The following is a 16,443-nucleotide window of genomic DNA, read 5'->3' as shown; positions in this document are numbered from 1 at the left end:
ATGGATAGAAGGGACAGAGAGGAGCCGCTTAGGCAAGAGAAATGATGTGACCAAATGCAGAATGACAGGAATGAATGTAGTATTTTAGGAGATAGGAAGCAAAATAGTCCAGCTATAATGTGAAATATACGGTGAGAGATAAGGTTAGAAAGGTAGGTTGACGTAAAATTGCTGCATCTTCTGATTATTTGACCAATGATTGAGACTGTCCTGTTGAGAATAGGAAGCCAGAGATTTCAGTGTGGTAATCTCATGAAGAAAGAAGCTTTTGGGGAAGATTTATCTGGTGGCAGTATATGAGGCAGAGTAGAGGAAACTGGAGGCTGGGAAACCAGTTAGGACACAGCTGTTGTAACAATTCAGGCATGAGATAACTAGAGTGGAAAAAGAAGGGGCAGATGCCAAACTCTTTATAAAGGAGAAAACCAACTAACTGGGCTTATTGACTGGCTATGAAAAGCGAAGGAAAGGGAGGAGACAAGGACTGCTGTTGCCAGAACTCTAATAAATTAATTAAAGAATGGATATATTTTCATTTTTATTTGGCCTTACTTCCAAACTTAATTTAATTTTTCTTGGTGGAATCACAAGATAATTTCTGAAGACATCATTAAATCCATATTACGTAGAGATCATGAAATGCTGCCTCTGCTCTTGGATGACATAAATAAAGTCTATCTGTTCTACCATTCCCTTCAGAAGATAATATTATGTTCTTGATTGCAACTGATAGTGGTGCTAAAACTCTCTGGAGCCCTTTTTGGTTTAAAGCAACAGGCTCGGAAGTCCCTGTCATAGTTGTAGAATGATCTCAGTGAGTTTTTCTGGCAACCCGGATAAGTTTGTACGTAGTGAGGCTCTTGATACCTTGTCTTCCCGCCCAATCATGTTAGGAATTCTGCTTTCTCTCTTAGGGGTTCTTGCATATTGTTTCTCGACTTTCTTACCTCTTGCAGCTCCACAAATAGGTTTTCGTGCAAAGGTGGAGTTGTAAGGTCTGAGATAAATCATTTCTTTATTCTTTCCTGTTTACTTTTTTCTTTCTTTGCTAAGGTTCCAGACAAAGCTAACGGGATTGTTACTTCTGAGGCAATTATTAATGCTTCTCTCAGAAGATCCTATTCATGCCTTAAAACGGCCCATTAAACTTTCTTTTATCCTTTTGTGGTCACAAGATTCTTCACTAAAGTGCTCTCTTTGCTGTTTCATCTGATTCCCCTCGATATCATGTTCCTATCAGTCCCATGTAAAAATGTCTATCTTCGGATGTAATTTTAATGGTGCAATATCTCTACTATAGAGGGGTTTTGATAAGTGAATCCTGAAGTGAAGCACCTTACAAAGAAGCTGTATTTACCAAAAAGGAAAAAAGGATTCATGGAACCATTTTGAGGCTAGGAAATTATGATTAGGGGGATCATAAGGGAGGACATATAGGAAAAAGGATAATCCTCATGGTGTGGATTTTTACTTGTTGAGTTCACCCCCAACCCCTGTGGATGGGAGAGCTTGGGAGTCTTGGTCCAAAACTGTTGGAGGCAGTTGTTATTAGATGGAGGTGGTGATGTGGTAGAGTAGAGAAAGGAAAGAAAGAAGAAAATATTCCATGGAAACAATTTATGACTGAAATTGAAGACATGTTTCCTTTCTTTTTGAGTTCCCTTGTATTTTTGCCAGAAGGAATCCCTTGGATAGTTCTCTTAGAGTCAATAGATGGTAAATGCTCTTAACCTTTGTATATCTAAAAATGTTTCATTTTGCATTTACTCTTGAGTGGTAAGTTTAGCTGATGATAAAATTTTGGCTGACAGTTATTTTTCACTCAGCACTTTAAAAGTAGTATTCTGTTGTCTTCTGTCATGTTACTGCTGATGAAATAAATATCTGTCTTCACTTCTTTGTAGATTTTAGGAATATGTTTCCTAAATTTCACACAATATTTCTAGACGTTCATTTATCTTTACTTATAATGCTCAGTATGTGAAATATACTTTTGATCATAGAATTTATGATCAAAAATTTTTTTGAAATTTGTTCATTTCTGGAAAATTCTCTGCTTTTATCTTTTGATATAAAGAATCCTGCCATGCTCTGCATTTGTTTACTGTAGAATCTCTATCAGATGTATGTTTGAGTCTTACCTCTCATTCTTTCCTCTGTCTCTTTCCAGCTTTTATTTTATAATTCGAATTCTGTGTGAACTCCTTACTATTATCTTCCAATGCATCAGTTACTCCTTGACTATGTGCATTCTAGTTTTTGTTAGCTATTGAGGGTTTTGTTTTTGTTTTTTGTTTTTTGAGACAGAGTCTCGCTCTGTTGCCCAGGCTGGAGTGCAGTGGCGCGATCTCAGCTCACTGCAACCTCCGCCTCCCGGGTTCAAGCGACTCTCCTGCCTCAGCCTCCCAAGTAGGTGGGACTACAGGCATGTGCCACTATGTCCAGCTAATTTTTGTATTTTTAGTAGAGACAGGGTTTCATCATGTTGGTCAGGATGGCCTTGATCTTCTGACCTTGTGATCCACCCTCCTCAGCCTCCCAAAGTGCTGGGATTAGAGTTGTGAGCCACTGTGCCTGGCCTGTTGTTGTTTTATTGTCTCTTTCAATACTGAAATTTCCAGTTAGTTTTTATTCACATCTCCTTGTTCTTATTTCATTTCTCCGTGTTTTTGTTTCACAATTTTCTGTTCCTTTTCAATGTAAATTATTTCTTTGTCTCTTTCAGTATTCTAAACAAGTTTATTTAAAGGCTTGACAAATTGTTAAACAATTAAGAAAAACTTTTTTTCACTCCTCCCTCTCCCCCTTAAAATCAATTTTTTTTTTTTTAACATGCAGTCTTGCTCTGTTGCCCAGGCTGGAGTGCAGGGGTGTGATCTTGGCTCACTGCACCCACGGCTTCCCAGGTTCAAGTGATTCTTGTGCCTCAGCCTCCTGAGTAGCTGGGATTACAGGCACATGCCACCATGCCCAGCTGCTTTTTTTGTTTGTTTGTTTTTGTATTTTTTATTAGAGATGGGGTTACCCTCTGTTGGCCAGGCTGGTCTCGAACTCCTGACCTCAGGTGATCCACCCACCTCAGCCACTCAAAAAGTGCTGGGATTATAGATGTGAGCCACCATGCCTGGCCACCTTAAAATTCTATCGTTAGTAAATTTATGTCCTGTTGATTAGTTTTGTTGACTGAAGGTTTTTTTCTCACAGGGTGTAGAATTTTGGTTTGCAGCATTTTGGTTGCAGATTCATGAGGAGTGTGTTGTTTTGTTTTGACCTCCTTGCCTCTGGTCCCTCCACTACTGTCTGCACCTTTTGTCTTACAGGTTTGCAATTGTGCTTGCTTGGCCACTCTGACTCCAGATTTGGAACTTGAGTGTGCCTTCTCCTGAGGTGATACTGGGATTGATACCTAGTTTTAAAATAATGTCCTTGTTACCAGTAAATAGATTAGGAAAGGAATATCTCTGTATGTATGCTACATATGCCATAGGGTCTGTCACTGAATTTTTAGGGAAGTTTGAGTTGGTTTTGTGTTGTCTGGGTCTCTAATTCTGTTTGTTTATATGAACGAATAAGGACTGACAGTCCACATTAGTATTTTATACATTTAGCTATGCTTTATTCTAATAAAGAGTTCATTATTGCTCTCTTTAAAATTTGACCTTCAATAGAGTAAAAGCTTTTAGAACTTTACAAGAAGCTCTCAAGTGTAACTATGAACACTGGCAGATTTGGGAAAACTACATCCTCACCAGCACTGACGTTGGGGAATTTTCAGAAGCCATTAAAGCTTATCACCGGCTCTTGGATTTACGTGACAAATACAAAGATGTTCAGGTAGGATATTCATATTCCGTTATTTCAGTTTGTGTTTGATACTAATCCTTGATCATATGGTATAAATTATTTCCTTGAATATGCACAGGAAAATTTTGTTAAACACATGTAACATATGAAAAGGGTATTTTTTTCTAGTCAAATATTCTTCATGATATATAGAATTCTGCTATTCTAATGTCAAATTTGTTCGTACAGTCATAAACTGAATATTACTGTGACTCAGTTATGAAAATCTGATATGTGGGTTACATATATAGTCACTTTGCAGAAACTAAATAAAACACTGTGTTACTTAGTACCTTGGGTATCTCTGTGTGTTTTCTGACTTGTGATAGCTGGAATAAATCCTATACTCACTTGTTCATTCATTTAACAAGCATTTACTGCATACCTTCAGATGGTATGAACAATATATAGAGGATGGCTAACATTTTCTTTGCAATGTTTCATGAGATGGTGCTCTGTTTGGTGGAATAAAGTTATCCCTCCAGAAAGTATGGGAGATTCAAAGCTGTTGTGTCATCCAAAATATTAAATAAAAAAGACCATTTTGGTTTAATTGTAGTTGAAGACAATATGATGTCTTCAGTGTAAAGTGATACTCTGAGATCATGCCACTGCACTCCAGCCTGGGTGACAGAGCAAAACTCTGTCTCTAAATAAATAAATAAACAAAACTGAATGGAATGATAGCCAAGTGAATGGAGAGATAGCAGAGTTTTACATCCCTAGAAAGGGTAGGGGCTCTAGTGAATCTGCACAGTCCCCTGACAGTCAATAGTTGTCCTGTTAACACTGCTGAAATTTTCCATTGAGATAGTTCTTCCTTTTCTACACTTAGCACCTTGGCAAAGGGCACTGATGAGACTGAACAGATCTCAGTATATTGTGACTGCTGAAAATAGTGCATATCTCTTGTTTACTGCAATTGTGATTTTTAAGATCTTTCTTTACTAGGAAAGATTTCTGAAACCTGTTCCTAAAATCTCAAGGAGAATGTAAATTATTTATATTTGTAGTATATTCCATCTTACAGTTGAAAGAAATTCTGTTGTTTTCTTTCATATTAAAAAAAATGTACATGAAACATTCAAATCCAACACTCCTCATTTAGACATTGCTGCTGGCTCAATTCCAGCATTCTTTAGAATCACACACTGTCAGAGCAAAAAGGGACCTTAGAAGTCCTCTAGGGCCAGGCTGAGTAAGTTTACACACCAAGTCAGAAAGGAGTGTGAAGCTCCCCTCCTTCCTGATAAGCTAGACAGGGGACTTCTTCAAGCTGTCAGTCTGCTTTTCTATCCTCTTGGTATTGCTGCTGATAACTTGGCTGTGTCATCTCTTTCTTAATTGTCTTAGAATTGGCTTCCTTGGTCAGTCTGATCCTGTTAATCTTCTGTCCTGTGCCTCCATTTTCTAACTAATCTGCTTGTCTTTCTGTTGTGAGTGGGATTTCCCCTCTAAATCTATACTTTAACCCCAGTAATCTCCTTCATATCTGCTAAGGATTAGTAACAACTGGCTCACCAGGTTGGCTTTTTGGATCTTGAGAAAATCCTGGTCATCCTTTCATGCTTGGCACCAGTAGGAGTTGTTTTATATAAGGTACCCAAATAGGTCTAGGCCTCTCTCCTCCAGTAAGAGACAGACTTATTACATGTACACATGAAAGGAAGTGGTTTTTCTCTTTGCTTTTATTCTCCTTCGCTTCCCAAGGCACATAGAGCAGGTCAAAGTGGTGTGTGGAAAAATAACAATAATTAATATTTACTGAGGGCTTGCCATGTGTCTGAAACTATCCTAAGCACTTCACATGTATTAGCTCATTTAATTCTCACCACAGCTGTGGGGGATAGGATTATACTGTCATAAGCTATGTCTAACTCTGGATGGATGGGTGGATCTCTCCACCCACTTGTTTTAAGGAAATTAAAAATATCAGACAAAATAACTATTCAAAGATTGTTTGGAAAAGCTGTTACTTGTACATCATAGGGTTATAAAGTCATCAAGATAATGCTGATTTTAGTTAACTTAGATGAATTAGGTATGGCAAATCTTGCTAACTCATGTATTCTAAAAGAAAGGCAAGAAAAAGTGAAGCAGAAGCGGTTACAATAGCTGAAAAGGTATTGAAGAATTTTACTTAAATTTCTCTTTTCTTACCACCCCTACCACCCCCAGATTAGGAGTCTCATTCTCTCTCAGGATGAAAAAACATTCTTGCTAATGTTTAGATGATACTTCTGTATTTGAGTATCTGTAAATGTGTAGGGAGAGAGGTGATATTTAGAATTATCTATTGGTAGTAACAGTGGTATTATAAATACCAAAGGATATAATTTTGGTAAAAATAACCTGAGTATGTAGATAGTTGATTCTGATAAAACTTTCAGTTGTGATTTGCCCTGTTGGATGCCAAATCAAAATCATTGGAATTTTAAGAACATTTGCTTAGAAATCTTTCAGCCGGCTGGGCGCAGTGGCTTCTACCTGTAATCCCAGCATTTTGGGAGGCCAAGGCGGGAAAATTACTTGAGCCCAGGGGTTTGAGACCAGCCTGCACAACATTGCAAAACACTTTCTCTACAAAAAAAATACAAAAAAAATTCAGCTGGGCTTGGTAATATGTACCTGTGGCTACTCGGGAGGCTGAGGTGGAAGGATCCCTTGAGGCTGGAGAGGTTGAAGCTGCAGGGAGCCATGATCACACCACTGTACTCCAGCCTGGGTGACAGAGCAAGACCCTGTCTCCAAAAAAAAAAAAAAAAAAAGAGAAGTCTTTCAGGAGCCTTCCCTAAGAAAGAATAAAAGGACCCAAAATGCATAGAGATGCATTTGAGCATTTTTCAGAAAAGAAAAAAAAAATCTAAAAAAAAATAGCTATATTTTCCTAGTATGAATTCAGATAACGTGATTTAACTTTTATCTTAAGTAGATTTTTTCAAACATATTTTAGTGGTCATAGTCTTAGCTTTTTACTCCTGTAATCATGGGGAATTTTCAATATAGCAAAATTGTGTTCTGATTCCAATGTAACATGTTCTAATCCTGTACCTGTTTTTTTCTATTTTATGGATATGGATTATTGCCATTAAATTTTTTTCGTGTGTGTGTGTGTGTGTGTGTGTGTGTGTGTGTGTATAAATTCATGCTTATTTTAATACAGACATAGGGTAAATTAGCCTCAAATTTTTCTGTTTTTTTCTCACTATTTGTAATTGAAGAATGAGTGGATATACTACCTTTATCATTTTCTTTCTTTTTTATCCATTTTATAATTTTATTAATAATATTTTAATTGGCAAACTCTAATTGTATACACTTATGGAGTACCATGTGATGTTTTCATATGTGTATACAATGTGGAATGATTAGATCAGGCTAATTAACATACCCATCACCTTGTTTACCTATCTTTTTATGGTGACATATTTGACATTTTACTCAGGTATTTTGAAATATACATTATCATTGACTGTAGTCACTATGCTTTGCAGAAGATCTCAAACTTAATCCTCTGTCTGAGACTTTGTATCCTTTCCCCAACAATTCCCCATTTCCTCCCCACCCCACCTCCACCCCACCCTGATGCTAGTGACCATCATTCCTTTCTGTATAGTTTGTTATTAGTATTATAGATATGCTACTGATGTTTGTATGTTGATTTTGTATCTGAATTTATTTCATCAGTTCTAATAGTTTTTACATGGACTCTTTACGGTTTTCGCTAAGATCATATTGTCAGCAAATAGAGACAGTTTTGCTCAGTCCTTACCTATTAGAATATCTCTTATTTCTTTTTTCTTGCCTAATTGCTCTGTCTAGGACTTCCAGTACTATGTTGAAAAACACCTTTGTCCTAATTTTGACTAATGTATAGTTTGGTAAAACCCAGGAATGCTTTTCTATAATAGCACTTATTTGTATTTATTTCTAGATTATACATATTTTTATTCATCTATCATAAAACTGATTTTCATGTTCCTACATAATTAGTTCCTGTTCAGTTTTCCAGTTTTTGACTATTATAAATAATGTCATGAATATCCTTGCAGACAAATCCTCATATATAGCCATACTTCTTTCCCCAAGGTAAATTCTGATGTTGATTTGTTGGGATATTTTTCCTTTTCTTCCTTTTTTCTTTTTCTGGATACCTTGGGCAACATTTTGGGAAAATAATTTAAGTATTGCATTATTGACATTCATTTGCTGTTTATATGTGGAAGAGGAAGGAAAGGGGATTAATATATATTGAGTGCTTACTATGTTTCTGCCACTTAACACTGGTTATTTTTATTGGGCATACAGTATGTGAGGTGGATAGTAAATACTCCTCATTTTATAGTTGATTAATATGAAACCCAGAGAGCTTATATAACTTGAGCAGTCATTTGGCTAGTAGGAACCAAAGACAGAAATCACAGGTAGGCATGTCTTATTTTTTTCTTTGTCACGCCTTGAAGTCTGTGGGGGAAGATTTATGTCAAAAGCACATTTTCCCATCATATTAATGTGCTTGTGAACTATACCTAACAAAGGTTTTTAAAAATTCAGACATAATGTCCAGATAATAAGCCAGGCATGGTGGCACGTGCCTACAGCCTCAGCTACTTGTGAGGCTACAGCAGGAGGATTGCTTAAGCCCAGGAGTTTGAGGTTTCAGTGAGCTATGATCATGCCACCACACTCCAGCCTGGGCAACAGAGCAAAACCCCATCTCAAAAAAATATGAAATAAAATAACAAAATAAAAAAATAATTTGCAGATAATTTTAACTACGTGTATTTTATGTAATCACCACCCCAAACAGTTATGGAACATTTTCATTACTACAGAAAGTTCTCTTACATGCATTTCCAGTCAGTTGAAACACTGCCTCTTTCCCCCATGAGGCAACTACTTTCTGATTTCCATCTCCACAGTTTAGTTTTGCTTTTTCTTGAATACCATATAGATAGAATCATACAGTATGTATTCTTGCATATTGAGGTTGTCCTTTGTGTGTATTTTTATTTGATGCTTTCTTTGGGGACAGGAGAAGATGGTGTTGATGTGCAGTGGGGCAAGTTGCCAATGAAATTGAAGTTCTGGGACACTTGCTGGCTGTGCATTACCTGAAAGTAAAGAGAAGAGGAGAGAATGGATATATGTTATACAAATCATAGCTTTGGAAAATAGGTATTCTCTCCATTTAACTGTTGAGGTACCTGAGGCTCAGCAAAGTGAATTAATAAGGTTGATTTCTTATAGCTAGCGAGCAGTAAAGCTAAGGCTTGATATCTGGCATATTTAACCTAAAGCCCTTTCCACAGTCTAAGAACTGTTTTTTGTTTTGTTTTTTGGTTTTTTTTTTGAAGGACTGAAAAAGACAATGCTAAACTGCCTATCTCTCTCTGATAACTGATGTTTGGGGAAGCCAAGGGTCAGGGTTATCAGACCAGGAAACAGAACAAGTACTTAGAGAGCTCCAAGTGGAGCAGGGAGCTAGCCAAGCAGGGGAGGTGGGAAATTGCTTCATTCTTGGCCTGGAGCCCTCCTGGTAGTTTTTGTAATGGGTTAAGGCAGTGCTATTCCTTCCTTCTTTGAGGACCTCCAGGATTCAAAGGGCCAGTGCCTTGCACTTTAGGCCAGGACTTTGATGAGACTAGCCCAAGGAAGTCGAGGTTAGTGTTGGGAAACGAATAGTTGATACATTTCTCTTTGTGGAGATTCTTCTACATTTATGTTGGAATTGCCGCTCCTCTACGTGAGAGGCCTTCAACTCTCTTCACAGGCCAGTGTTAGTTTCCCAGTCATTCTCTGCTTGCTGCATTCCTTAAGTGTGGTTCCTGATGGAGGTGAGAAATAGGGTTGGGACAGAGAATGAAACATAAGTTCTACTATTACCTAAATGAAATCAAGATGTGGGTAAGGGATTTAAAGGCCATTATATGAACTCAGTGGGATGGTATTGGTTTGGGTGGGATATGAGGGCTATAGAGCTGTTTATACTGGCTAAAATGAAATCTGTCACATACAAAGAATCCTTAATAAGATTATCAGCAGATTTCTCATAATAAACTTTGGAGGCCAGCAGGCAGTGGACTGATATATTCAAAGTGCTAAAAGAAAAAAACTGTCAATCAAGAATCCTTTATCTGGCAAAACTGCCTTTCAAAAGTGAGAGAGAAATTAAGGCATTCCCAGATAAACAAAAGTTAAGGAAGTTCATTACCACTTGAACTGCCCTGCAAGAAATGCTCAAGGGGGTCCTGCAGGGTGAAAAGAAAGGACACTAGACAATAACTCAACGCTGGATAAAGAAATAAAAATCTCAATAAAGATAAATATAAGAACAATTATAAAACTAATATTATTGTAACAATGTTTGTTGTTGTTGTTGTTTGAAATGGAGTCTCGCTCTGTCGCCCAGGCTGGAATACAATGGTGCGATCTCGGCTCACTGCAACCTCTGCCTCCTGGGTTCAAGTGATTCTCTTGCCTCAGCCTCCTGAGTAACTGGGATTATAGGTGCCTGCCACCACGCCCGGCTAATTTTTGTATTTTTAGTAGAGATGGGGTTTCACCATGTTGGCCAGGCTGATCTTGAACTCCTGACCTCAGGTGAGCCATCCACCTCGGCCTCCCAAAGTGCTGGGATTACAGGCGTGAGCCACCATACCCAGCCTGTTACAATGTTTTTTTTAACTGTACTCTTTGTTTTCCACATGATTTAAGAGACTAATACATTAAAAAAACAGTTATTAGTCTAAAAGCTAGTAGTATTGTAACTTTGTTTTGTAGCTCCATATTTTGCTTTCTATGTAATTTAAGAGACTAATGCATTAAATATATTAGTGTATGTTTTGGGGCACACCATTTATGAAGATGTAATTTTGTGACATCAACAACCAAAAGGGGTGAGTATGGCTCTGTTAGAGAAGCGGAGATTTTGTATGTTAATGAATTTTATAATAGACATATATAAAACATTCTACCCAACAACAGCATACGTATTCTTCCCAAGTGCACATGGGACATTATCTAGGAGAGACAATATGATAGATCGCAAATTAAGTCTCAGTAGATTCAAAAAGATAGATGTCATAGAAAGTATCTTCTCTGACTACCCCAGGATGAAATTACAAATCAATAACAGATGTAAAACTAGAAAATTCACAAAATTATGGAAAATAAACAACACACTCTTAATCAATGGATGAAAGAAGAAATCACAAGAGAAATTAGAAAATACTTAGAGATGAATGAAAATGAAAATACAGCATACCAAAACTTGTAGGACACAGCGAAAGCATTGCTAAGGAAGAAATTTATAACTCTAAATGCTTACTTTAAAACACAAGAAATATTTCAAGTCAATAACTTAACTTTACAACTTAAAGAGCAAACTAAACCCAAGGCTAGCAGGAGGAAAAAAATAAGAATAAAGATTAGAATAGAGATAAATGAAATAGAAAGTAGAAAAATAATAAAGAAAAATCAATGAAACTAAAAATTAGGTCTTTGAAAAGATTAATAAAATGGACAAACCTTTAGATAGATGGACTACAGAAAAAAAAGAGAAGATTCAGATTACTGAAATCAGAAGTGAAAATGGGGGACATTACTACTGATTCTACAGAAATAAAAAGATTATAAGAGAATATTGTAAACAAGTATATGTCAACAGAGTAGATAACCTAGATGAAATAGACAAATTCCTAGAAACACAAAACCTACGAAGACTAAATCATAAAGAAATAAGAAATCTGAATAGGTGTATAACTAGTAAGTAGATAGAATCAGGAATCAAAAATCTCCCAACAAAGAAAAGCCCTGGACCTGATGGATTCACTGGTAAATTGTATCAAACATTTAAAGAAGTCACAACAATCTTTCTTAAACTTTTCCAAAAAATTGAGGAGGAAGGAACACCTCTCGGCTCATGCTATGAGGCCAGCATTACCCTGATACCAAAGCCAGACAAAGACACTACAAGAAAAAAAAAAAAAACACAGACCAAAATCTCTTATGAATATTGATGCAAAAACCCTTAACAAAATACTAGCAAATTGATTCACTAGCATATTAAAAGGATTATACACCATAACCAAGTGGGCTCTATTCCTGGAATTTGAGGATGGTTTAACATATGAAATAGATCAATATAATATACTACATTAACAGAATGAGGGGGAAAAAAAATCTCACCTGATTATCTCAATTAATGTTGAAAAAGCATTTGAAAAAATTCAGCACACATTCCTGATTTAAAAAGCACTGAACAAGCTAGGAATAGAAGGAAGCAGCCTCGACATAATAAAAGCCAGATATGAAAAACCCACAGCAAACATCATACTTAATGGTGAAAGACTGAAAGCTTCTTTTCTTACTTACTTATTTATTTATTTATTTATTTTGAGACAAAGTGTTGCTCTGTTGCCCAGGCTGGAGTGCAGAGGCATGATCTCCGCTCACTGCAACCTCCACCTCCCAGGCTCAAGTAATTCTCCTGTGTTAGCCTCCCAAGTAGCTGGGACTACAGGCACATGTCACCATGCCCGGCTAATTTTTGTATTATTATTATTATTATTATTTTTAGTAGAGATGGGGTTTCACCATGATGGCCAGGCTGGTCTTGAACTTCTGACCTTAGGTGATCCACCCACCTTGACCTTCCAAAGTGCTGGGATTATAGGTGTGAGCCACTGCTCCCAGCCTGAAAGCTTCTTTTCTAAGATCGGAAACAATTCAAGGATGCTTGCTTTCACTTCTGTTCATCACAGCACTGAAAGTTCAAGGCAGAGCAATTATACAAGAAAAAGAAGTAAAAGACATCCAAATTGGTAAGAAATAAAATTATCTGTTTGCAGATGATGTGATCTTGTATGTAGAAAATGCTAAAGAGTCCACGAAAAAGCTGTTAGAACTAATAAATGAATTCAGCATAGTAGCAGGATGCAAAGTCAGCACACAAAAATCAGCTGCATTTCTGTACACTAACAGTGAACAATCCCAAAAGGAAGTTATGAAAACAATTCCATTTACAATAGCATAAAAAATACTTTGGAATTAAGTTAACTAAGGAAGTAAAAATCTTGGACCACAAAAACTAGAAAACATGATGAAAGAGATTAAAGAAGATACAAATAAATGGAAACACATCTCATGTTCATGGATTGAAAAACTTAACATTGTTAAGTTGTCAATACTACCCAAAGTGATGTCTGGAATTCAGCGCAGAGACTGCAGTGAAAAAATAAAGAGGATACTCAAATTACTGAAATCAGAAATGAAAATGGGGACATTACTACTGATTCTACAGAAATAAAAAGATTATAAGAGAATATTGTGAACAAGTGTATGCCAACAAAGTGGATAACCTAGATGAAACAGACAAATTCCTAGAAACTCAAAGCCTACCAAGACGAAATCATGAAGAAATAGGAAATCTGAATGGATTGGTTTTTCCCAGAAATAGAAAAACCTATCCTAAAATTCAAATGGAATCTCAAGAGACCCTGGATGGCCCAAACAACTTTTAAAAAGAACAACAAAGCTAGGGGACTCATGCTTCCTGATTTCAAAACTTACCACAAAACTGTAGTAGTCAAAACAGTGTGGAACTGGCATAAAGACAGACATACAGACCAATAGAATTGAACTAAAAGCCCAGAAATCTGTGTATATGGTCAAATGATTTTTTTTTTCTTTTTTTAAGAGACAGTGTCTCGGCTGGGCACGGTGGCTCATGCCTGTAATCCCAGCACTTTGGGAGGATGAGGTGGGCAGATCACCTGAGGTCAGGACTTCGAGACCAGCCTGGCCAACATGGTGAAACCCCATCTCTACAAAAAAATACAAAAATTAGCTAGGCATGGTGGTGCACGCCTGTAGTCCCAGCTATTGAGGAGGCTGAGGCAGGAGAATCGCTTGAACCTGGGAGGCAGAGGTTGCAGTGAGCCGAGATTGTGCCACTGCATTCCATCCTGGGAGACAGAGTGAAACTCTGTCTCAAAAAAAAAAAAAAAAAAAGAGACAGTGTCTCACACTGTCGAACAGGCTGGAGTGCAGTGGCATGATCATAGCTTACTGCCACTGCAGCTTTGAACTCCGGGGCTCAAGCAGCCCTCCTGCCTCAGCTTCCTAAGTAACTAGGACCACAGGAGCATGCCACCACATCTAACAATTTTTTTTTTCCTGTGTAGACAGCGTTTTGCTATGTTGCCAAGGTTGGTCTCCATCCTCTGGGCTCAAGCAGCCTGCCCGCCTCTGCTTCCCAAAGTGCTGAAATTACAAGCATGAGCTTCTGTGCCTGACTCAAATAATTTTTGACAAGGGTGCCAAGACTATTCAATGGGGAAATTTCAACAAATTGTCCTGGGAAAACTGCATATCCACATGCAAAAGAATAAAGCTGGACCCTTACCTAACACTGTATACACATGCTAACTCAAAATGAATCAAATACTTAAATTTAAGAGCTACAACTGTAAAACTCTTAAAAGTAAACATAGGGCAAGAACTTTATAACGGTAGATTTGGCAATGATTTCTTGGATATGACACCAAAAGCACAGGCAATAAAAAGAAAAAACAGACAAATTGGACTTTGTGAAAATTTTAAAATTTTGTGCACCAAAAACAGTATCAACGGAGTAAAAAGGCAACTCACAGAATGGAAGAAAATATTTGCAAGTAATATATCTGATAAGGGAATAATATCCAGAATATATAGAGGACTTCTAAAATTCAACGACAACAAAACCCCCCAAACAGCCCAATTAAAAAATGTGCGAAGGAGTTGAATAGACATTTCTCCAGAGAAGATAAACAAATGAACAATAAGCACATGAAAAGATGTGCAGCACCACTAATCATTAAGGAAATGCAAATCAAATGAGATACCACCTTACACCCACTAGGATGGCTACTAGCAAAAAAATTTAAAAAAAAAAAAAAATAGAAAATAGACCAGGCGTGGTGGCTCACACCTGTAATCCCAGCACTTTGGGAGGCCAAGGCGGGCAGATCATGAGGTCAGGAGATTGAGACCATCCTGGCTAACACGGTAAAACCCCATCTCTACTAAAAATACAAAAAAATGAATGGTGGCGGGCGCCTGTAGTCCCAGCTATTTGGGAGACTGAGGCAGGAGAATGGAGTGGACCCAGGAGGTGGAGCTTGCAGTGAGCCAAGATGGCGCCACTGCACTCCAGCCTGGGCGACAGAGCGCGACTCCATCTCAAAAAAAAAGAAAGAAAATGGCTGGGCGCGGTGGCTCACGCCTGTAATCCCAGAACTTTGGGAGGCCGAGGCAGGCGGATCACGAGGTCAGGAGATCAAGACCATCCTGGCTAACACGGTGAAACCCTGTCTCTACTAAAAATACAACAAAAATTAGCCAGGCGTGGTGGCGGGCGCCTGTGGTCCCAGCTACTGGGGAGGCTGAGGCAGGAGAATGGCGTGAACCTGGGAGGTGGAGCTTACCGTGAGCCAAGATTGCACCACTGCACTCCAGCCTGGGCAACAGAGCGAGACTCCAGCTCAAAAAATAATAATAATAATAATAATAATAATAATAAGTGTTGACAAGGACATGGAGAAATTGGAATCCTTGTGCGCTGTTGGTGGGAATGTAAAACAGTACAGCTGCTGTGGAAAACAGTATGGTAGTTCCTTTAAAAATCGAAAATGGAATTACCATATGGTCCAGCACTTTTACTTCTGGGTATATACCCCAAAGAATTTAAAGCAGGATCTCAAAGAGAAATGTGTATACTTACATTCATAGCAGCATTATTCACATAGCTAAAACGTGGAAGCAACCCAAATTTCCATCTATGGATGAATGGATACACAAAATGTGGTATGTACATACAATGGAATATTAGTCTTAAAAAGGAAGGAAATTGTGACACATGCTACAAAATGGATGAACCTGGAGGAGGTTTATGTTAAGTGAAGTAAACCAGTCACAAAAAAACAAATACTGTATGATTCCACTTACATGAAGTACTTAGAGTAGTCAAAATCATAGACACAGAAAGTAGAATGGTCGTTGGGGCTGAAGAGAGGAGGAATGAAGATTTATGGTTTAATGGGGTAGAGTTTCAGTTTTACAAGGTGAAAATAGTTCTGGAGATGGATGCTGGTGATGGTTGTACAACATTATGAATGTATTTAATACTGATGAATTGTACATTTAAAAATGGTTAAGATTCTAAATTGTATGTTATGTGTATTTTACTAAAATGAGAAAGAGTAGAGAAAAAAATCTCTCTAAGCATCCAGGTCTAAAAAGTTTACCAGATTAGTTTATGATACACCAAACAAACTCCAGATAGACTAAATCTATGCTAAATATTTTTTAATCTCATAGAAAAATTAGGAATAGGGAATGGAAGTAGATACTGATAAAAGTGCTTGAACTCTGAAGCAGTAAAAGAGAGCTGGAAGGAATTTTTATGATCACATTTAAAAAATATGTGACAAGATATTTGTAACAAATAAGAAAGATAAAAAGCTAATAATATCCTTATTATATAAAGAGTTAACATCTGCTGCAGGAATGAAATGGAACAGAATAGAGAATTCAGAAACAGATTCAAGTAGGAATGAG

At 37.5% G+C, this 16,443-nt stretch overlaps 1 protein-coding gene across 3 annotated transcripts in view; it reads left to right on the top strand.

Annotated features, from left to right (window-relative positions):
- The window catches only part of TTC27 (tetratricopeptide repeat domain 27), a 194,860-nt gene that overhangs the window by 157,154 nt on the left and 21,263 nt on the right, over nt 1-16,443 (top strand). For all 3 annotated transcript variants that reach the window (XM_003822003.4, XM_034952913.3, XM_063594999.1), the window contains one exon: nt 3,669-3,834. In XM_003822003.4, the coding sequence (XP_003822051.2) occupies nt 3,669-3,834 (166 nt within the window). The remainder of the gene's footprint in view (nt 1-3,668; nt 3,835-16,443) is intronic.

This window comes from Pan paniscus, chromosome 12, assembly GCF_029289425.2.
Source record: "Pan paniscus chromosome 12, NHGRI_mPanPan1-v2.0_pri, whole genome shotgun sequence".
NCBI lineage: Eukaryota > Metazoa > Chordata > Mammalia > Primates > Hominidae > Pan > Pan paniscus.
Note: the sequence above shows the minus strand (reverse complement) of the source record. Positions and strands in the feature narration are given on the sequence as shown.